The 23,399-nt window shown below is 37.0% G+C and overlaps 1 protein-coding gene across 12 annotated transcripts in view; it reads left to right on the top strand.

Moving 5' to 3' along the window:
• APBA2 (amyloid beta precursor protein binding family A member 2) overlaps positions 1-23,399 on the top strand; it is a 110,364-nt gene that overhangs the window by 83,861 nt on the left and 3,104 nt on the right. For 10 of the 12 annotated variants that reach the window (XR_012043886.1, XM_072870827.1, XM_072870829.1 and 7 more), the window contains 7 exons: positions 2,979-3,065; positions 10,262-10,447; positions 13,919-14,098; positions 16,077-16,289; positions 17,103-17,222; positions 17,618-17,695; positions 23,050-23,190. Coding sequence is in view for 11 of the 12 variants with exons in the window: in XM_072870827.1 (XP_072726928.1) it covers positions 2,979-3,065; positions 10,262-10,447; positions 13,919-14,098; positions 16,077-16,289; positions 17,103-17,222; positions 17,618-17,695; positions 23,050-23,190 (1,005 nt within the window). In the remaining variant the exon portion in view is untranslated. The remainder of the gene's footprint in view (positions 1-2,978; positions 3,066-10,261; positions 10,448-13,918; positions 14,099-16,076; positions 16,290-17,102; positions 17,223-17,617; positions 17,696-23,049; positions 23,191-23,399) is intronic. The other 2 variants (XM_072870832.1, XM_072870831.1) reach the window with 1 other exon arrangement.

Here is a 23,399-nt window from a genome sequence, read left to right as displayed (position 1 = left end):
TTTTATGGTTTGTAGAATACTCTCTGATCCTTTGACAGCTGATCTCTAAACAGGACAGGATCTGCAGCTTCAAACCTGTTCTGAAGTGCACTTATGTGAATATAGATCTAGTACTGTAAATACCATTAGTTTCTAGTGCTTATTATGAAAATACATACAGCATCTCTGAGGAACAAAATATAAATTATTCCAGAGTCTGTTCAACATTGTTTGGAAGCTGTATGAAGAATTCAAGTATTAAAGACAAATTGCAGATTGCAATTAGGAAATATTCCAATGGCAAAGCACAGGATATTTGTTTGACTGTGGCTTTCCTCTTATGTCATTAATTCCTTTAACTTACTACAAATTGTGAAGATTACTCTCAATATATTAAATTATTACTTTTTTAGGACAAGAAGATTCATTACTATTGTGTTTGGATTTGGTGTTATTTACAGTGAACAATTTCTATGTAAATAATGTAGCATAGACTGCTTCATACAGCTGTGTGAAAAAATGCTTTTTTTGGTTAATAATCCAAGTAGGAGATTTTTTTTTACAATTTTTTGTGGATCTGCTGTAAATACCTCATCTAAATAAACACATGGTTAGAAAGAGGTAGATTTAAATGCTAATAGAAAAATTCTGTACTTAGTCAATACAATTTTTAATTGGTAAAAATTGCATGTTTTTGAAGGAAACCAGTTTGGGAAAATCATTTACTTAGCAAGAGACTGTCATGATTGATGATTGATTTGGCATTTAGAAACAAATGGAAGGCAAGAAAGGTCCAGTTCTTTAAACTTTCCAAACCTTTGAATTTCTATTTAGCATATGTGATGTCTCAAGCAGTAAGTAATTGTTATTGCAATTAACTCCCTAAAAACTGTTTCATGTATTAATAGCAATCCTAATCTGTCAGGGATACTTGACTACTTTAGTCATGGAAGAGAGCTTGAGTTACATTCTGTTCAACAATTACATGTAGATGTATGATTAATATGGGTAGAAAACCTTGAGTTTAAAATAGTGCATGTACTGTCATTTTAGACTGCTGTATATTTAGCAGGATAAATGTTATGAGCAGCTGTTAACAGACAACACTTTGGTACCATTTTTTTTGTAATCAATCGACAACATGCATAATGCTATTAAATCCAGTTATGCTTGAGAACTGCATAAGATATAAATAAATCTTCCTCTCTTGCACATCCTTTTCCTACTGCCCCCAAATTTTTAATTTTTAACAGTCTGGATTCATAGTCAAAAGGTTTCCCTGACTTCCCACACTGTCTTTTCTCTTTCTTTGTGTGTACATCTGTCTGCATTCTTTTTTTATGCTACTCCTCAGAGGATGCAAAAGGCGGCTAAAATCAAGAAAAAAGCGGTGTGTAAACTGTTTTTCTTGAATGCTAATGTTTACTTACATTTTTGTTGTACTTGTTCTCCATGGAGTGTTGTGTCTTTCATTATGGGTCCTCATAAAGTTGTCATTTTGGTTTCTTCTTTGTTAAGTAGTAGAACACTGGATGGAATAAAATGAACTAATTTTCTTCATTGTTCATTTGCTGGAGTGCGTGTCTGCTGCTCTTCTGTTGAATACTTGTGATTTGTTTAGTCCAGATATACAGCCAATGTTATCCGGGAGATTTTTTTTGATGTAATGCTTATTTTTGTTTTACTAACCAAAGCAGCAAGATGTATTTGCTGTGCCTGTGACTTACTGTATATTTATTAAATTATTGTTGATATTTAAAAACTCATAAAATAAATTTACCAGGTAGTAGCTGGAACAATTCATACAGGAGACATTTCACTCAGTTAAAAACTACACTTCAGCTAACTAAATACAGTTGACAAAAATATCACTAAAATTAATCTTGCTCTTTTTGATAGTCTTGGATTAAAGCAATGCAAGTAATCTCTGCCAAAGTATGTGCTTGCTTTGTATTTTGCTGGATGAGACTTAATTCAAATAAAATTAAACTGAATGAATTATAGGCATAGCTAAGCCTTTATAACTACAGAAAAGAGCAGCAAACACATCATTCTTCCTTGGACTGTTTCATTGAAGAACCAGTCTCTGACCTGGAGACTGATGCCTGCCTTTAGGACAGGGTGATACAGTCTGTGGCCATTTTATTCTGAGGCTGCTAACATGGGTGCTGCTAAATACCAGTTGCAATAGTGCACTGTGGAGAAGTAGCCTGGAGGAATAAATAGGTTCCTGCTGAACTCAGAGTATTAGGTAAGCTCTTGGATGATGCTTCAGTGAGAGGTAGCAGCTGCTTTGCCACTTTCTCTCCTGTTTTCTCACGTGGGCAGAGCCAGGACTCACACTTAGGAAACCATATGGCATTACACTGTAATCCCACTTGCTCTGTGACCATATTCTCTAATGGGATATGGAACTGTTTCCCTAGTGAGCAGTGCTCAGAAGTTGAGGTCTAAAAGTCAGCTGATGGCTTTCTGTAATATGAGAGAAATATTAGTTCAGCGCTCAGTTCTTTATTTTCTAGGAAAAAACTAAACTAAAAATCTAAAAAAACCTAAAACCCACCACAGTACTGAGTACCAGCTTGCACTTTTTTTGGTGAGCTCACTGAAGATGGTACGGGCTAAGCAGCGGATGGGGAGTAAGTCACTTTCTCAATTCCAGTGCCTCAAGTACTGAAGTGCATTGATGAGACAGTGGGGAAGAAACAGCCATACTTTTTCTCCTGTTCTGGCTATAAATAGAGAATTTTAGTACTTGAGCTGTCAGTCCCACGGGCTCCGAAAATTTACTCTTACCCGCAAAATCAGAGTATGCTTCACTCTTTCTATGCAATAAATGCATTCTTTGCATGTATTTAGAAACACCTTTGAATAGCTGTCTTTGTAGTGGTTTAACAGTGCGATTGCCTCACATCACATTATGCTTGAAGCGATCAGTGAATCTGTCATTCTAAAGAGGAAATTAAAATTCCCCTTGTAACAAAGCATCTGTCTTTTAGACTTCAGAGGGAGATTCCCAGGCCTTGACTGAAGTGGATCTGTTCATCTCCACACAGCGAATCAAAGTTTTAAATGCAGACACACAGGTAAGTTATGATTAAAACTCTTAAAGAATAATGAATGTTGAATTAGACTGCGCTCATATACTATTAGTGGGAAACTTTACTAAATTTGGATAAATTCACTGTTGTGAGAATACTCAGAAAGAGCAGTGTTAGATCTGCTCTTGTAATGCTTGCCATTTGCCAGTATAGTAATACTGACACCATTTTTGCTTATTTGATGTATTGGAAAATGTATGCATGTTACTGAGATCTATAATTCAATTTAGGAAAAGATTCAAAAGTCTTTCAGATTGCATGTACCCTATTTCTCTGAAACAGCTTCAGTACCCAAATTTACAGTCTAACAGGGAAGTCATTTGCTGCTTTGATTAAGCTATTCGTATCTTGCCATTTTTTAAATTTAACCTCCAATTTTTCCATAAACTACATCTGAGCTACCATCCTCTTTGCCTAAGGTAAATTATTAATTATTCATATTAAAGAAGCATCTGGAGACCACAGCAATAATCAGCCTCATCTTCTAGGAATACATATATATATTCAATAAGAGGCTATCTTCATAAGAAGGAATTTTTTTAAGGAATTTACAATTAAATACATATAATTTATACATAGATCTCAATATTTGGTATAATAATCTCACAAGATCTTGTAGACTTTGATCATACTTACAGAAAGTCTTTAAATTTTCATTCTTATGAAAGGCTTTGAAAAGGGAAATTTTAGTGACATTTTTTGCTTTAGTTTTCACTAAAAAACTGCACTGTATGCAGCTAACAGCAGTTGAAAAATGGTAAGACCTCAAGTTACATTAAAGAACAAACCATTTAGAAAGTGCTTAGTTAAGCTAGATATAGCCAAACTAGAAAATTAATCTTGTAGCATTTGGAAAAATGGTTAGAGCGACCTTATGCTATCCTTTCAATGATAACTCTTCCAGAACTTATGAAGGTAATATTTAGTCTTTTTTTTTTTTTAGTAGCAGAACAGACCAAGGATTATAGGTAAGTTTAACTGTCAGAAAGATAGCAGAACAAACAAACCCTTTGTAGGCAGTTTGTGAGTACACATAAGCAAGAGTCAGCACAGATTTGTCTAAAGTAAATCATGTCAAATCAATCGTTTTCTTTTGTGGCAGGGAATATATTTGTCCATGGCACAGAATCAGCACACATCACCTATTGACTTAAATAAGACTTTTATCTCATATAATATTTTCTAGATTATATGATCTAGATACAAGCAAGCTAAAAAAATTTCTGAGAGTGTACTTATTTCTGATATATTGCCATATAGATGGCAGTATAAAGAGATAAAGAGCAGAGGGAGGCTCACAAGCATGTTTCCTTGATGTAGTACTGTTGAATATTTTCATAAACAACTTGGAAGATGGAAAGAGAAAATGGTTATTGAACTTTTATCTTGGTGTATAAGATCAGAGTTCAGAAATATCATGGCTAACTGAAGAAATGAGCTGAAACTATAGGAGATAATTTCAATAAAGACAAATGTAGCACTCTATATTTAGGATTTTGTTTTCAATTAGTATATAATTTGTTTTTCTAACAATGCAAACCATGAGGCACTTACATCTTCCTGAAATTTAAGAGAGCGTTACTATCTTTTAATGTGAGGGTAATTATAGTATCTCCAGGAAACGGATTATTTTTCTTTTAACATAAGCAGATGTCCTTGAGGTGTCCTTGAGTAGAACTCCCAAGAGATGGAGCCATATGAGGAGTGGAATATCCCATCTAACATGGGCAGCAGTATTTACAATCTGCCATCCATAAATTGATGGATTTCATCAGTGATAACTGCATTTCATCCATGATAACCAATACCACTATTTGTTATGGCTCAGCCTTTTTTTGACCTCATGGTAAATGTGCATCATCCAGAGAGTACATTATCAAAGCTTATGACTACTTTTTGCATTATCAGAAAATAAAATGCTAGTAATTATCAGTGTAAAGATGACTACAGACAATTATTCATAAATGAACAGCTACAGTTTATAGTTGGAAAGTATGGCAGTAAATAGGTAAGTTCTCTTTGTGGATTATGGATTAATCTTAGCCACTCTTTCCCTTCTTTAAATAGTTCAGCATTTCAGCTGAACACCAACCCTTTAAAAAATAAAAAAGGAAAGTCCTTTGAGGCAGATCATAAACACTTTGTCAAAGTAACTGTTATCTTATTCTCCTGATTCCCCTGAGATTTCTAGTGATATAAAATGCAGTGCACCATGAGGAATGGTGTCTAGTATGAGCTGTTCAACCTGATGAAAATAGCAATATTGGAAATTATAATTACAAGCTCCCTGGCATTTGCCCTGGGTTTTTGGCTTTCTTTTTTTTTACAGTGAGTCTTTCAGAGAGCTGTAAGAGACTTATTCCCGTGACTTTTTAGCATTGCTGTCGGCATGCTTTTGCATTTTTGGCTTGGTAATATTTTTCAGTGCTAGTGAAGTTTCCTGACTGGTGTAATTACCACAGGTCTATTTCAGCTGGTGTAGCAGCTGGCAGAGACAATCTGTTCTTTCATGGCTTTATCAATTATATAAAACCTATTTCTGTAGTGTGCCATCGGTGTTTTAATGCGTTTGTAGTGTTGTATAGCTCACATGAGGTAGCAGCTAATTTAAAATGTAAAATTCTCAGTTAAAAAGTGACATGCAGCAGGGTTCAAAGTGCTGAGTAGCACCAGTAAGGTATATTGCGATGTTGGAGCAGAGCCAGCTCTGGTGATTCTGTTGCTCTCAGCAACACTAGGAAATGGCACCCCTGCCACTTTTTAGTTGCATATGCATTTAGTTACCAAATACATTCAGCCCAAGTTGACCACCTGTTTAGTAGATGTGGCAGAAGCAACCTTAGGTTTGGCCACACGCCTGCTTCATATAAGAGCAATTCTTCCCTGACTGCCACAGCTTTACGGGCTTGCAGTCAGTGCACAAAAACAGCAGAAATATCGCAGCAGCCTCTCCTGTCTTCTTGCTCATTCAGTGAAGAGAAGCTGGGAGTGAAGCAACTGGGAAAACTAGCAGAGAAAAAGATAGATATAGAGGTCAAATGTGTATGTGCAGAGCCTCTGGTAGATTATTGGTTCCATAAAATCTTCTGAGGTGTTAGGCTGTCTAATTCACACTCCCACAGGACTACATCACTTGAAAACTTGGTAAATGCTTAGGTTTTCCTCCTTCAGGTGTTCTTTGGATTTCAAGAGGGGCAACAAACAGGATTCTAAAAGAGTTCCTTAGAAAGGAGGGGAGATTCTGAGAACGGGGAATCTGGACAGAAGATAGAACAGGGGTTTTGAAAAAGGCCAGAGAGAGGCTGAATTTCTAAGGACAAATATAAGGATGACAAGGATGGAATGGATGGGAGTAGAAAAGGGATGAGGGAAAGAATAGAGAAGCAGATGGGCAGAGATGGAGGGATTAATGGGAAAGTAACAAAGGAGGAGAGAGGGTGAAAATGAGGTAATGGTAATGGAAAATAGAGTGGAATGGAATATGGAGTGAGAAAGGAAAAAGTCAAGTCACAAGTAAGTCAAAAGTAAAGACATGTTTACAGTCACTATATATTATTTGCCTTATTCCTAATTGTAATTGCATTAGACAGGAAAAAGGTGGGAGAGAGTGGGGGAATGACTGCTTTCAACCCTACAAGGGGAAAATACAGAAAAACCTTTGAATAACTTCTGTGTGATGATAAGGACAGAAAGACTTTCTTGGCAGGTGAGATTAAATGCATTCATTTTCCCAGTCCATTCACTCTTGTGCACACTGCATGTATGATTACACCCTTACAGAATACTTAGTGCAGTGCAGACTGCTGAAAAGCAATTATCTCTGCAGAAAAGCAATTATCTCTGTAGAGCTCCCAAGATCCTGCTGAGAGATGTCCATTATAAAACATTTTTCCATACCGAGAGAAGTGCTATAAATCCTACTGAGCCCATGCAACCCTTGAGACACCTCCCAAACCATCTCTTAACCATCATCACTTTTCATAGTTTAGAGATAAGCATAGAACATTTTATTTCAAGCCTGAGAAGAATCATTACAATAATTTTATGGGTAGTGATTCTCTTCAGTAAGACAGGTGGTTCTAAGAAACAATGATTATTTATATTTTTCTCTCTCTGTCAAGTTAAATTGTACTTAAATTCCTAAAACAATTCCTCTTGTTGAGGAACAATCTTTCTCTCTTAGTGGCTGCTCAGTGGGATATTCTGATACATATCAAAAGCCACTAGCAAATAATTTAAGAAAAAAAAAAAGACAGACAAAAGGCCTTCTTAGTTAAAAAACAAAACAAAACAAACAAAAAACCTGTAGTCAATTTTTCTTTCTTCACATTAGAAATATCCACATACATATCCAAGTGGATGCCAAAAGCAGCAAAGACAACCTCAGTCTTGGCCAAGAACCAAAGATATGTTGGACACCAGAAAGCAATTTACTGACATAAAACTAATAGAAATCAGGAAGTAAAATGAAACAAATTGTTTCAATAATAAATATTTTTTAATTCCAGTTCATACAGAATTTGGTGGATGTTTTTAGCTCTTTGGGGGGGGAGGGGAGGGGACATCCTAAGCTGGTTCAATCAATAAAACTATTATGCTTCTGGTTGTTTCCGATTTGAGCAATAAATAAAAAGTCTGGAAAACCCTCCAAACTGACCAATGACCCCAGCAAGAAGGAATTTTCAGACGGTACCTTTCTGTTTCTTAAAGAAGAGAACAGTTCATCTCTACAATGGCAAAATATGTAAAGAAATTATAGAAAACAAAGCTAACAAAGCATGACTTGGAGGCAATGTCTTGGTCTTTGTTTCAATAGAAAGCTTTATCTTAATTAAGTACTTAGCATAAGGTTTTAAAGTAAGCAGCATCCAATTTAAGAAAGCTATAAAGCTCAGGTTTGAAATGTCTGATAAAAATAGGATTTGGACTCTTTTTTGCCTTAAAAAAAGGATGTGCAACCAATGGCAACAGATTGGATTCAGTACAGCACACCAGCCACGTCTGAGAGCTGAATTAATTACCCTGGCAGCCTGATATTAAAATTACCTCTCATGAGCCTCCCGCAGTCTCCTCTTTGTCACACAAGAAATACACACATCGTGTGACCATTGTAACAGGACACAGCGTTTTACTCACATGACAGCAAAGTAGAGTCTGGCTTTGTTTGAAACAGAAGGAGCAAAGGCTGACTGCTCCAAGTACAGAGGATGAGCACCTCAAGTCAGATGGTGATATGTGGGCAGTAGGGGGGTGAGGAGGGACAGCACAGTCACATAGTGAACAGCAACATAGAGTCCTTGAATGTCCTCAGGAAAAAATGTACATCATCACTGCCTTAAAATACCATTTTATGGCTTCTATGGGTCCTTATAGCTAGGAGGCTTTTTCTAATATTTTGTCTAAATTGTCAACATATCTGCCAGATAAGCATTACTAACATAAGTTATGTTACCTTTTTTTCCTAGGAAGATTTCTCTTCCTCCATAATTATACACAGACTTCAGTAACAGTGACTTTTTTCAAGGCACTTAAAGGTAGTACAGTCAATCAGATTATTTGATTGCAGGAGCATTCCTACAGCTCTCATTTTAAACCTAAAAGGTTCTTACCATTATGGAGCATCTTCCATAGCAACACGCCTTTCTGGGAACTTAGAGAAGTTGTGGCTTTTTATTTATTTCTGTTTAAAAAAAAACTAAAGGAGAAATCAGGTTGCTTATACAGTATCTTGAATAAAACCTGTATGAAGGTACAAATAATTGTTGAAAACATTAGTGTAAACAAGTATATAATTCTGTTTGTCTTTGCAGTCCTAAATATATCAAAATCCTTTGAAATTATCACTGTAGCAATGTCACATACATTGTTTTATTAAAATAACATTATTTTACATATAGAAACCTTGTAATGAAAATGACACTGCTAGCTGTTGAGCCACATTAATTTATTCATACTTAATGCTGAGTTCAGAAATAATAAAACTTACTACAAGTTCATACTTAGTGGTGCACGGAAACTGTTATAAAATGTCCTTGAAGATTCTTCCTTCTGGGACCTCATTGCTCTTTTATACAAGAAACAATTGATAGAAGCATGAACTGGAGATGGAATCAAAAGATGAAATAGTATATATCTGAAATAAAACTACAAATATGCACTCAGTTTTCATTTGTCCAAGGCAACTCAATACTTAATCAAAGCCACTGAATAATGATATGAGAGATAATGATATGATATGAGTTTTCCTGTGAGAGAAACATTTGGAAGTAGTAGGTTGAGATTTCCCTGCTAATAGCAGAAAGTAAAATAAGAGTTTAAAAGGCTAAAGTAATTAAAAGGATGCAGAGCTCAGGGATTTGAGATGGAGGCAGGAAGTTTCAAGACTTTTTATATTTAGTACTCTTCATGGTGTTCTTACATAAGAAATGTTCATTAGGGTGAAGCTTGGACAACTTTCCACTTAAAATCATTCTCACAGGCAGCGGCTCTTCTGAGTTGAGTTCTCCCAGCACAACTGAATTGGCAGCCTAATGACATTGCTTGGAATAGGATTTTGACTGTGAGCCCAGACACTAAACCAGTTCCCTCCAAACTGATCTGAGATATGTAGGTAGCCAGAAAAAAGTATTAAAAATTCTGCCTACAGAGAAGGTGAAATACTGCCTTCATAGCTCTACAAAGAAAGTAAGTATCACTTTGATGTATATGAGAAAATGCTACCTTAGATATTATTGCTATTATAGGACATGATTTAAAAAAAAATTGGGAAATTATAACATTTTCTCATATACATATGAATTCCCTAAAACTTGTTCTGTCATTGTGAAATGCATCTGCTTCATTCAGCAAAACCAATACAAAAGGAAAACATAATTTTCCAACAGTATGAAAATGGTTATAAAACATTAGTATAGATCTTTATTATTGCTTTACAGTAGCAACCATGTTGTATTTGCTCAAGCAACACTTCCACTGAAGCCAATTTCTTGAACAGCCACTATGCCTTCAGTTGGAGTTTGGGCCCATTGACTGCGTAGGGAACATCAGATCTGGGCCCATAGAAAGCGTGTCTGTAGCTTTTGTCATTCTCAAGCAATAGGCCATCAAGGAGAGGGAAAATGCAGTGTTTGTAGAATAACAGCAGGCATGAAGAACAACTTTATTTCTCTTGCTTTATGTAGGAAACAATGATGGATCATGCGCTGCGCACAATCTCATATATTGCCGATATTGGTAACATTGTGGTTTTAATGGCGCGACGCCGCATGCCAAGATCAGCTTCTCAAGACTGTATTGAAACAACACCTGGTGCCCAGGAAGGAAAAAAGCAGTACAAAATGATATGCCATGTCTTTGAATCAGAGGATGTAAGTAAATGGAATTAAATTCATTTAAACAACATATGTCATTTACAGAATCTCTGAAATTACATCTAATTTCTTGAATGGATCTTTGTTGTCAATAATCTTTTCTGATTGAAGCTACAGGTAATCTGTGGAAACGTTAGCCAGTTGTTTGTCCATATTCATATCTCTTTTCTGTCTCTACAAATTCATGTTTCAAATTCACGTCTCCTCCTCAGTCACAAAATATCCACTCTTTGTCTTGTGTTATAGAATCATTTGTGTTCTTTCAACAACACTTTCCCAAATCCTTTAGTACCTAATTACTTGAATTGTCTGGAAGTCAATGGCCGTTCATGGCCAAAATTAATTTATGGGATATCAAATTGATCATTCATCCTGGATTGGATCCTTTAGTTCAGTGGGTTGGCACATAATGACACACATAAGCCTCCAGACACTTGGCAATAAGGTGGAACCTTTCTGGACCTCTTTCAAACTGAAGCCAAATTGCTGAGAACATCTGCCAACTTGGCGGGCCTGGCACAAGGTTGCCCTCTACCCAGTCCTTATTCCCTCATGGCTTGCTTACCTGTAGTTGGTATACATACTCTCAAACATGCAATTTGATCCTTTGATGTTTAAGAACACATTCAGCTGTTTATTTTTCAGTTCTCTTTTTTCATCCATAGCAAAGATTATGAATTAGAATTTTTATATAAATGCAATAGAGCTAAGAAAGTTTAGTTCTCTATATTTATAGAAATTTTTCTTAATGGCCAGAAGAGTTTAGCAAGTCTTAAGTAAAAGGCTAAGAAGAACTCATTCTCACTACTGTCTCAGAACATCTATACAACAGAAAGCATAATTTCAGTCATTTTATGCCATAAAGAGAGATCTGATACCATATTAGCCCTAAACCACTTTTTGTTAAAATTCCATTTAAAAAAAGGAGTGACCACTTCAGAATTTAGGTTCTAATTTTCACTTGCATCAGAAATACCAAAAAATGAAAGAACTTGGAGCCATTCTTAAAATAGGATTGCAGAAGTAGTGGTTGCAAAAGAGTTCTGTACATCTCTGCTGCATCCTGTTTCACCCCTGTGAAAAGTACTGGTGTGCCATGCCCTTACCTCTTGTGGCAAAGGAAGATAACCTTGCTTTACTGCTATTGTACATCCAGGTTTGTTTTTTGTAGCGATATAGCTATTTGTGTCTGAAGTGGCAGACCAGGGGACTTGATAAAACATCTATGGAAAAAAATACCAAGCTAGTAAAACAGAAAAAGCAAAATTTGTTGTCTGTTTCTAACTTGACAGTTGAGATACAGGTATTAGTAACAGGCAGTACTAAACATTTCTGACCATCGTTATATAGGAACAGCTTTAAATATAATTTCTGCCATACCAATTAAAAAACAATTGAGTTCTTCAGTTCAGACAGTCATAACTCATAGGTTGCATATTTTTTGAGCTAAGCAATCATTTTCATTATTTTAAAGCAATTAAGCCTGTGAAGGAGAAATGGCATTGTCTAAAGGTTAGAGTGCTAGACTGGGATTGTTCTCAGACCTAGTATCTCAGCTCTGCCACTGCTTTGCTGGGGTGATCTTTTCAAGCAACTTAATTACATTATCTCTGAGTTGTACATAATACTGAAGACTTTCGTAAACGTCCATAAAAACTTGGAGATATAGATGAAATTAAGATGTGAGAACTGGCTGTTACTAGCAGTAATAGAATAGAATATGACATCTAGACATGTTTGTTTTGAGAATGTAGAATGGAGGCAAAAGCAAAGGACTAACTACAGAGAAAGCAATGGCAGTGGAGATCGAAAAAAGAAGTCAATAAGGACTGGTGATAAATTTTAATAATGGAACGATATAAAAACGTTCTTGATGACTTCTGTCCTACCATACTACTACAAATCTCTTGGTATATTGATAAGATTTGAAAAGATGTTTTAAAATATGAAGGAACGATTTGTGACTGGCTAGGCTAATTATGTCCTTGATTTTCTAAAATAATTTTCCAATCAAGCAGGTTGGTGCTTTTGTGTACTGCAGCAGAAATGAAATAAGAAAACCACCTTTTAGCATGTGTATCTGATTGGTAGATTGCAAGAAGATTTAGATTTACAATGTTGTCCAGAAAACCCTATGCATTCAGAATGCATTTAGCATGTACCTACTGTCTAAGAAAGCATGTTGCATTTCCAGCATAGTTTTATGGGTTTGATTAGTAATATTTTTAGGGAGTTACGTTGTAAGATGCAATTAACTCCTCTCAGATCATTGGGAATTACTCGTATCCCCTGATGACAGAATACAGTACCTGAAAACCACAAATATAAGAAACTCAACGTGGCATTCTCCTGTGAGCTGCACTAAACTCAGCATAGGAAAATAAAAAAAAAATTCAAGTGTAGAAAAAGTTGACTACAAATTCCTTTTATGTATCGCTACCTCTGTTTCTCTGTGTTCCAGTGCCATCTAGTGGAACAAGAAAGTAAATTTTACGGCCGTTCAATAATTCTTTAATTAGTTGACTTTTGCAGTGTGCTGAATGTGCAGAGTTGTTAGTATTATCATCATCATCATCGTCAGTTTCTGTAGATTTCTTTCTAATATATGTATATTTCTGACACATCCAAATACCAGTCACTGTAATGTTTCATTAATTGTACTCACTATACAGTCCACTGTAATGGGAAGTCACCTTTTATTGCATACTGTAGTAAAATGCATGCACAGATAAGTGCTCCAAAAATTAATAAAGACACAGGGGATTTTGAAGAGTTGTTCTTAACATTAACATGCTATAGTCGTGTCTCTGGCTGCATTCTTGAAAACATCCCTGACTTTGCTAGTCAAGGTGTTAATGGGAATAGCTATGGTAGACGTGCAAAGGATAAGTAGGGCTATTACTGGTTTGCTGGGAATATGAGACAGATATCACGGCAGTAACAGGAGAGCAGATGGTTTTGTTGAAGCAGTGTTTTCAGTCCTGTAAAACCAAGGTGGAGAAGCAGCAGGTGACACAACAACCAAAATCATCAGTGCATACATGTCTGCGAAGGCATGTGCAAGCAGATCATCCATTCTCTCATCACTCCTGCAAATATACTGTGATCAGAAGCAAGGTTTGTCACTGTCTTTCTGTAAGCTCTGTTCCATGTTGGTACAAAGCCAGTACTCTCCAGTGTTTATTGGAATGAGTACATAAATAGCATATGGCTGCTTGCTACTGCAACGTACTGATGAAAGGAGATCAGCAGGGTTTTTAAATGGAGTTTGCAATTTGATTTTGGATGTAATGGATTCTTTCTGTACAACTGACCTTAAAGTGACTTTATATCCATACTAACTTAGCAGCTTTGCAGCAGCTTTATTTTGACTCTGTCTTAAAATCCGATCTCTCTTGTTTCTTATGCTTTCAGTGGTAAACTGTTTATCAGTCCTTTCTCTGAGCTCTGTTTTGTTCTACGTTCTAGGCACAGCTGATAGCTCAGTCAATTGGTCAGGCTTTCAGTGTGGCTTACCAAGAGTTTTTAAGAGCCAATGGAATTAACCCAGAGGATCTCAGTCAGAAAGAATACAGTGACATCATCAATACCCAAGAGATGTACAATGATGATCTCATACACTTTTCCAATTCAGAAAACTGCAAAGAGGTAAACTAGTTTTGGAATTTCATTTCAGATTGATCCATTTTTTTCAGAGGAATGTAGTTCTCATGGAAATATCTTTTGGCATGTTAAGGATGACTTTACATCTCAAGATGTGTTGCTTCATCAATACCATGCTACTAAAAGTAGCTTTATAAATTTTTAGAATTTCGTCTTTTCATTTTCAGGGTCTTTCTGCTTCCATTGATCAAAACAGTAATGAAGTACATTTACATCTGACATAGCTAAGATCTGTGCTATTCACAGTACACAGTGTAGGGTGTTCTTATGTTTTACCAATGTATTGATACAGAAAGAGAGATGACAATCCATTTTAATGCACATTGTAATTGATTTCTTACTTAATAGATACAAAGACCACAAGTCCAGGATGCTGTGGCACTGAGCAGGCCCGTTTCTCTTCCCCTATTAGAACACCAGCAAAACTGCCACGTGAAATGAAAACTGCCACGAGTTTCACATTCATAATGCATGAAAAGGCAAGAATTTCCCTTAAGTGCCCCAAATTACATAAGTGTAACTATTTACATTAGATTTTGGATGTAATGGATTCTTTCTGTACAACAGCCATATATTTCACATTTTACATTTCATACAGAAGTCACTGGGCATTCCAAATACTGGGTATTCCAAACCAGAATGTGGCAAGTGCAGTTGCACCCAGATTCTGCTTTGCCTTATATTGCTGCAGTGTGATAGGGATTTGGCCCATGTTCCAAAGGTCAGAGTTTCTATGCTGAGTCCTAAAGCAATCTTACTTTGAGATGAACTGCAAATTGCTTCAGTCACAGCTTTCCTACTTCTACTCATTCTTCCTAGCATTACAGGTTCTTTTGTACAGCACGTGTGTTCTTGGGAAGAGAGCATTTTTCACCTATACCTGCAGATGGAAAGGTTATGATTTGATGTGTAGTTTTATACATCTGCAGTCACTATATACCAATAAAGTGTTTTCATGTGCATATAAACATGACAAAATATTTCTCTTGTAGCAAACAAGGGAAAATTGAGTAGAAAAAGTCTTGGTTTAACTTAGAATTGGAACAGAAAAATATAAATGTGTCACATTTCAAATTGATTAAAAAGGTCATTATTTTTGTGACACCTTTGTTTCTAATTGGCTTATGAATGTTTGAACAATGACAGAGTTGTGGCATACTGATTGGTTCAAAGCCTTGATAGATAGCTTCAACAAAAGTCAGCTGGCTTTCGTGATTCCCGTAAGTACGGATGTCCCTGTCCTTCCACATTTGAAAGAAAACAATTCCCAGTATTTTGTAAAAGAGTATGTTCTCTACTTAAATGCTTACTCCTCTTCTGTAAAAGTTGGATCAGCTATGATTACTGAACTGTTAACATCACCATATTTGAGGAGAAGTTGTCATTTACATTATATCAGCACATCAGGGATCTTAGATTAACAAGCTAGGCACAATTATATTCAATAATGTTAATAATAATGATGTTAATAATAACAACAACAACAATAATCAAGAGATTCTTGCCTGAAAATAAGGACAGACAACCCCTGAGATCAAGAGACAACCTGAGCAGTGATGGCAGAAGTGGAGCTGAACTCAAGCCTGTGTTCCAGGCATTGCCTTAGCCACAAAATGTTACAGCCTCCCCTAGCTGCCAGGTTCCAAGAAGGATAAAAATTCCTTTGGCATTCATTCATTTGGTGTTCAGTTCCACCACTTCCTATAGAGTTAACCAATGTGTTAGTTTTTTGCTTCTTATAAGGACCTATATGACCTTCAACAAACAAGTGGAGAATACCCAGAAAAGAAATAGGTATGTGTTACACAGTTTTAACAGCACTTTTGAAGTCATGCTACTACCTAATGGCAAAGAACAGAATTCTTTTTGTAATTTGTAGGTGTTATTCAGGAACAACTGAGATGCTAGTGCTCAAATTAGACAAATTGAAGCAAAATACTTTTTTTTTTCTTTTTAATTGCAGCTCCAGCTAGAAAAACAGAAGGGAGAAATTCTTGGGGTAGTGATTGTGGAATCTGGATGGGGATCCATTCTACCCACCGTTATCCTGGCTAACATGATGAATGGAGGCCCTGCCGCCCGTTCAGGAAAACTAAGCATTGGAGACCAAATTATGTCCATTAATGGGACCAGTTTAGTTGGTCTACCTCTTGCAACATGCCAAGGGATCATAAAGGTACCCCAAACTTACAACTATATGCTGTAGACTGTAAGCCAGCAGAGATGTAATATTCTGACAAGCGACCCTGTAGATTTCCAGCAGATACGATTTTTCATATCACTAAAAAAAAAAAAAAAAAAGTAATCTGTCATTAACAAAAAGTAGAATTAGAAACAGAGATTCAGGAGTGATAATGTACAGAAATTTAGGGCTGGAGGATTTGACTGCAGCTTTGTTACTGGACTATAACAAACGAGGCCAGGTCTGAAAAACTTGCCTAAATTAAGTTACTTAGCTATCTTCAAAGTTTCAGGCTTCCCCACAGCCTCCAAATTAAAATCTGAGGATTAAAATCTACTATACTTCTTTGGCCTCCATGTAGATGAAATGGTTGAGGCTGGTAGACTGCAGGGCAGATCAAGTGAGTATATGAAGATTCCCCAGACACAATGGCATCTCAGAATGCATTATCTTTAATCACTGAGACTAAATCTAATGTCTGCAGATTTACCAAGAGCAGCAGTAGCAGGAGATTAATTAGCCAGATGCTGGTAAAGGGCAAGCAGTAGTCAGTTTTGGTTTTTCTTGAAAACTTTCTTGAAGCTTCTGTAGTAATTAAAGGCAAAGTTTTGATATGTTTGTTGGGCCAAATAGCTTGGGAAATAAATGAAACAGAAAAATGTATCTCTAAGTTAACAACAGATTTCTATTAACTCTAGCTGTTCTTTCTCAGATCAGCTGCTTTACACTCCTGCAATTAGGAAATCACTAATGAAAGAGCAAATTAAGATCCATTTCAGAAATACTAACTTTTGGAATATCTTACAGGGTCTCAAGAATCAGACACAAGTCAAACTGAACATTGTCAGCTGTCCTCCTGTTACTACTGTCCTCATAAAACGGCCAGACTTAAAATACCAGCTGGGCTTCAGTGTACAGAATGGAATTGTAAGTTTCTGTGTTCAGTGATTGTTTTGGTTTTGGTTTTTTTTCTTTCAAGAAACACACTGAAGTACTGAAAAAATCCTTGCACATGACCTCACTTTTTGTACTGTGATCCCTTAATTAATCAAAACCTTATAATCACATCTCTGAGTAATATAATGCAAATGGACAACACCAGGAGAATGAGTGCTGCCATTCTTGAGGGATTTTTCTATGTAATACAGTCACAAGATTTATAGTCCAGATTGTTTGGTGCAATATCTGGATCAGCTAATTCATGTATACCTCTGTCATTAGTGTGCTAGAGTTGCAAGGAAAACAGTTACGCTGAAACAGGTTTTTACAATTATAACATTATAATCTTAGCTCTGATCCTGTTTCTCTTTTTTAAATTTCAGCACACACTCACTAAGACTTTTCATTTTTCTTCTGCTGTGCATAATTTATTTGGATCACGTGGCAGTGGGCAAGGGAAGGTAATTGTGACCTGTCTGGTTAAAACTAAACACCTCTCACTACAACTAATTGTATAGGTTGTGGCCCAGGTATCCCTTTTCTGCATGCTGCAGTTTCCCTGTAATAACAGCAGCAAACAGGAGAATGAATGTGGCAGGTAACACTTACCCAGTGCAGCTCAGGGTCCTCCTCTTGTAGTTCTTCCTTCCCAAGCCATTCTCCGATACCTTTCCAAAGCAAACTCCCAACACAACTAGCTCAGGTAGTCACCTGGCCTTTCTGGGGGCTGATACTAGCATTAGGGACTGTCTGTAGTGCAGGACCATCACCATCTCCTCTTCCTCCAGTCTAGGAAAAAAAATAATCAGGCTGCTCACACAGAAAACCACATCACAAAGGACTGTGGGCTCTGGTCCCCTGTTCTGTGAAACTCATCGATTGAAGTTGCCAGATTTCTGTTTGCCACCCTTGGAAGAGTAGCAGGTAACTCTATAGGATATGGTTTATGGGTCTTACTGTGCTTTAGCAAACAGATGGCTCATTAGTGGATTTTCAGCTCTGCTAGCTATCTCTAAGTTATTATTGTACCCAAGTTTTAAGTGTTCCTGCCTAAGATCACGTATCATGTTGTGGTCACAGCAGAGATTGGTATAAAGAACACCATTACAAGCCTTGGTCCAGCTGGAAGCACTCTGAAGTGATACCTACGCCAGGTTGACGTCCTTTAGAAGCAGAGGTTTAAAGTATTTGTCATGTTTGGGATTAATGCTCTGACACTTGAGTAGAGAGAGGTCTGTAAAAACATACAGAAAAGTCAGATGTGTGGTATGTTTCTGTCCTCCTTTGCCTGTGCTTAATCCCCTTTCACCTACATGTAGGTGTATGTTAAGTGGGTATGGTTATTGCTGGTAGTTCACTCTGTTAGCAAATCTCAAGTCTTGGTATAAAAAGAATGAAAGGGATGGGATCTGGTTTTACAAGGTCTCACAGAGGGTGCCAAGAACAGCATATAACACATATAGCATTGATTTATTTCCTAGTTGCTATCCTTTGTAAATCTAGTATGTTCAGCTGGTGCTATGATAAAAAGAGGAAAATATATTTAAGGAACAATGACCAATACTATGGTGCGTTTATCAACTCTCTTAGGCCTGTCAAAGCATTGGTGGGGGTTGGATCAGGGCTGAGTGAAAGAATCAAACCAAGGTGAATTAGAAGCAGCGTATCAGGTCCTCACATGGACAGAGGTAGATACGGAGTCTGTGAGACAATCTATTCATCTTGTCCCAGCTAATCATCTCCTACACAATTGGAGCCTTAGTTTAGTAAATTCTGCAGACTGGTTGTTTTCTTTCATAACGTGCTCCCTCCATCTACTGGTCGTTTGTCATATTCACCACACTGGATGGTCGTAATTCATTCCAGTTAAATGAGCAATAATTAGATGACATCCAAGATAAAGTTTACCAAATTCAGCATAAAAATCCTTCTCAGATAACAAAAAAAGAAAGCCTTGTAATACATTTCATTTATGAAGAGTCTGTGTTTGAATATGAAAGCCAATTAACAAAAAGGAGAGATTAACATCTTTTGTTAGGCTGCTATATAGATAAGCTTCTGGGCCTGTAAGTCCTTCCTCAGATAAACTCTCTCTTACTTCACTTAATGTTTGAAAATATGACTCTGCAAAGTATGCCTCTCTGGTAATTTGACACTGAACTTTTAAAAAGCAGTTTTGTAATTGCCAGCAATTGTTATAAATTATGACAGGATTCAGAAATAATATCCTTATTCTTTGTTGGCTCAGCATTAGCACAGTGAAGAAATAAATGGCTTGGCAGAACAGGTATAATAAAATGTCTCCTACTGCTATGCCATTACCTCATTATGCGTGCAGCTGGTACTTATTTCTGTGCCTCTTCTGATAGCAGTCTTGCAGTGGTTCCTTTTCACTCTGCCTATCTCATCTGTGCAAGATGTACAGCTATTATATTAGTGAATAGCCCATAAACAACCTGGACATACAAAAGTACTACCTGAGCTGGGTTTTGCTTGCATAGGGTATCACGAAGATGCAGAGACTGGGCTGCTGCAGGTGACTCTATTCTTTGTGTATTCTGTATAGTTTAATTAATGCAAAGCCTGAAGTTGTGCTTCATGGAGCACTAGTAGTGCTAGCTTTTGGAAGTTTTAATTAGAGAACAGCACAACAGAATAAATCAGAGTGTTAATTTTGCAAAATTCCTCTTGCACTAATGATGCAAATATTCTTCATGGCTCTTGAAAGCTACTGATGTAGTTTCACTGCATATTTATAAAAGGAATCTAAAATTTGAACTGTAAAACATTAAGAAAAAAAAGAAATATTGTGCATACACATGAAACAAGTATGAATGTTGTGTGATGGGGAGGTGAACGTAAGGTGACCTATTAGCCACCTTCTGAAAATCATTCTGAAAATTTTTTTCTTCAGTTTACACAGTAAATAGAGTATAGGCTCTTGCTTACAAGAAGATCCAGATCAGTCATGCTTTATTTAATAATATTAGAGTTGTCACCATGTTAAACAAGTATAGCAGGCTAAACAGTCCTGTCTGAACAGAATCATATTTACTTAGTGGTACTGCTCAGCTTAAATTTGCCAGCCTAATCTGCCATGGCTCCACTGGCTGGCGACAAAAGTCTTAAGGCTGCTTTGAGTCAGCCACTTGCAAATACAGGAGCCACGTAAATGTGTACTTTAAGTAAGTAAAGTATATTTCTTTACATCTGCACTCTGTCTCTAGCTTAACAGGATCTGTGAGGCTAGGCAGAGCCACTTGGGCTCTGTGTCTGTTTCTCTTTCTACCTCATTAAAATAGTTAATGCTCACAAAAAGGAAGCTGACTCCCTTCCCTGGAGGGATCACATTCTTGAATGAAGATAAGAGACCACTTCCTATGTCTGAGGCTGTTAGAAAGAAAAAATCACTGATGGTATTAAAAGTGCTTTGAAAGCCACACAATGAAAGGTGCTCTGGATAGATATGCGAGCCATTATCTTTTCCTTTATGCCAGTGGGGTGAGAGGTCACATTTCCATTTGCTCTGAAAGCTTTTATTTCAGCTGGCTGTATTGTCTCTATATTTTCTTTTATACTGTGAAAAATATATTTACAGGGTTTCTTTTGGCACATTCTGCTTTTTGTCCTTTCAGATCACTGCATACAATCCCCAACAGCAAGGAGCAAACTGTTATTCTAACAATGAGTTGAATTGAGAAGCTTTCTATAACAGAGAAGATCTATGTAGTACAGCTTATCTTATCAGCTATATGATTAGAAGGTAGACTACCTGCAAAAAAATATATTGTATGTGACTGAAATTCAAGACGCAATTCTGTAAAGTGTTCTGATAGTGCCTCTATCCATAACAGTCCATCAGAAATAGTTTATGAACCACAGTCGGTAAAACTCACCCACTAATGATAGTGTGGTGGAAGAGAAGTCTCACTGCAGGAGAAAGTCTTTTTTCAGAAAGCTGAGAAAGGCCTTTTATAAACAAAGAATAACTATATATTTTTGCTCCCTGTACCAGACAACCTGAACTTTGCATAAGAAGGGATTTCATTTTTTATAGCATTGTTATTTGTGAAGAGGAATTTAAAGGAAACTGCTAGTGTCATACAGAGAAGATTCTGGTCAACCACAGACAATGTTTCACCTTCAATATATTTCAGCTTGGCCATCTCCCCACATACTATGTTTCTGAATTAGATTACAAACTCACTGGGACACAAACCACATCTTGTCATACTTGTATTTAGCTCTGAGCAAATTACCAGATCTCAGCAAATAATTCTTGGCATATGATTCTAACCATTGACAGTAACTGCAGAAACAGCCATCATTGGATGCACTCATTTCTTTTCCTCCAAGAACAGGTTTTTCTCAGTAAACAAAAGGTAAATCTCTGCTCAGTTCCAGAGATTCAAGATATAGATTATCTGCCTTATGTGCTGCATGAGCTTAGTCTCCTGAAATAATTTACTAACAATTTCTAGCTAATATGCAGCTGTCCAGTCTGTCAGGGAGGGCCCTGGCATAGCACAGATGCTGTTGCTGAGGAGGAAACATTCTTTTAAATTCCCCATACTGGATTGAGATTTTTATTTCTGCCTGTACACCACCCATGTTGCAACCTCAGAATAATTTTAAGTAGCAGCGTCTGCTGGGACTATGCCTAGTGAATGTAACGCTTCTTGTAGAATTATTCCCCTATTGTAGGGGGCATAAAAGTAAAAACTTTTGCCTAGTTCTCTACTGGTACCTGCAGGTGCCAGCTGAAATAGTGGCCTGACTTGCTGCCTTCATCCTAAGCTCCCTATGGCCAGCAGCACTGTAAAACATGGAGAAAGGCAGTGGCTCTGGAGAGAGGGGGGAAAGGGCACTCCCTTTCCAACCTGCAGAGGCACAGGAAGAGGAGAGGGGAGAAAGGGCACTCCCTTTCCAACCTGCAGAGGCACAGGAAACAAGTTGTCATACTTCAGTGTGCTGAGAACAGCCTGTAAAAAGAAACAGAATTTGCACATTTCATAGACTCATAGAACGGTTTGGGTGGAAGAGACCTTTAAAGATCATCTAGTCCAACCGCCCTGCCACGGGCAGGAACATCATCCACTAGATTAGGTTGCTTAAAGCCCCATCCAGCCTGACCTTGTACGCTTTAGGGATGGGGCCTCCACAACTTCTCTGGGCAACCTGTTCCAGTGTCTCACCACCCTCATCATAAAAAAATTTCTTCCTTATATCTTTGAGATAGATCTTTTCTTATATCTTCCTTATATCTTTGTGACCTTTTTGACAGATCACCAGCTTTCAATACAGAATGTCTGTATGGCATCATCCTTTCCTTCAGCCTAAACTGGCGTTTGTGCAGGGTTAAGGATTAAGCTTTATATCTTTTTTTTTCCATGTATGTGAAAAAATTGCTGTTGTAGATTAATATTTACTTTAGCACTTTTAATATTTCCCATTATTCAGAAAGAATAATGTGGTAGTTTGCAGAAAGAGTTCAGGTGGCACAGTCAGAAATATTTAAAAATCACTTTCTTCTCCTATCCCGACAGTACATAAAACTTCTCTCTTCCCCCTAACTCCACTCTTTTGCATGGCTGCTACCTGTATCACTGTGTTAGGTATTTATATGTTCCCAGCCCATGAGAATGAAAATAAAAATTGTAATTTGCAGAACTTTAAACCTCAGAGTATTGCTTAATACTTTCCAAAAGTATCTTCTGGAATCCTTACAGTGTCAGCACTCATTATGTATTAAATCCTAGTAACCGCTACATTATGACCATTTCTAAACTTTAATAAACTTTGCTTTCTCTTGCAGATTTGCAGCTTGATGCGAGGTGGAATAGCTGAGAGGGGAGGGGTAAGAGTAGGACATCGTATTATTGAGATCAATGGACAAAGTGTTGTTGCTACTGCTCATGAGAAGATAGTACAAGCATTGTCTAATTCAGTGGGAGAGGTAAGAAAGCAATTAAATACTTTATCAAGGAATTAAAACTGTTGAAAGAATATATTTTTCCATTGAAGAGAGTGTATTAGCGTAGTATTAAACCCACCACGTCAGTAAATTGGAGTTGAGCACTAATAACAAACAATTAACAGAACATTTTTTGAACAATTACATGCACTTTCACTGCATTTTTCCACTCATTTTGAAGAGCGGCATGA

The sequence above is a fragment of the Ciconia boyciana genome, chromosome 8 (assembly GCF_034638445.1).
Source record: "Ciconia boyciana chromosome 8, ASM3463844v1, whole genome shotgun sequence".
NCBI classification, from domain to species: Eukaryota; Metazoa; Chordata; class Aves; order Ciconiiformes; family Ciconiidae; genus Ciconia; species Ciconia boyciana.
This window is presented reverse-complemented; position numbering and strand designations above follow the sequence as displayed.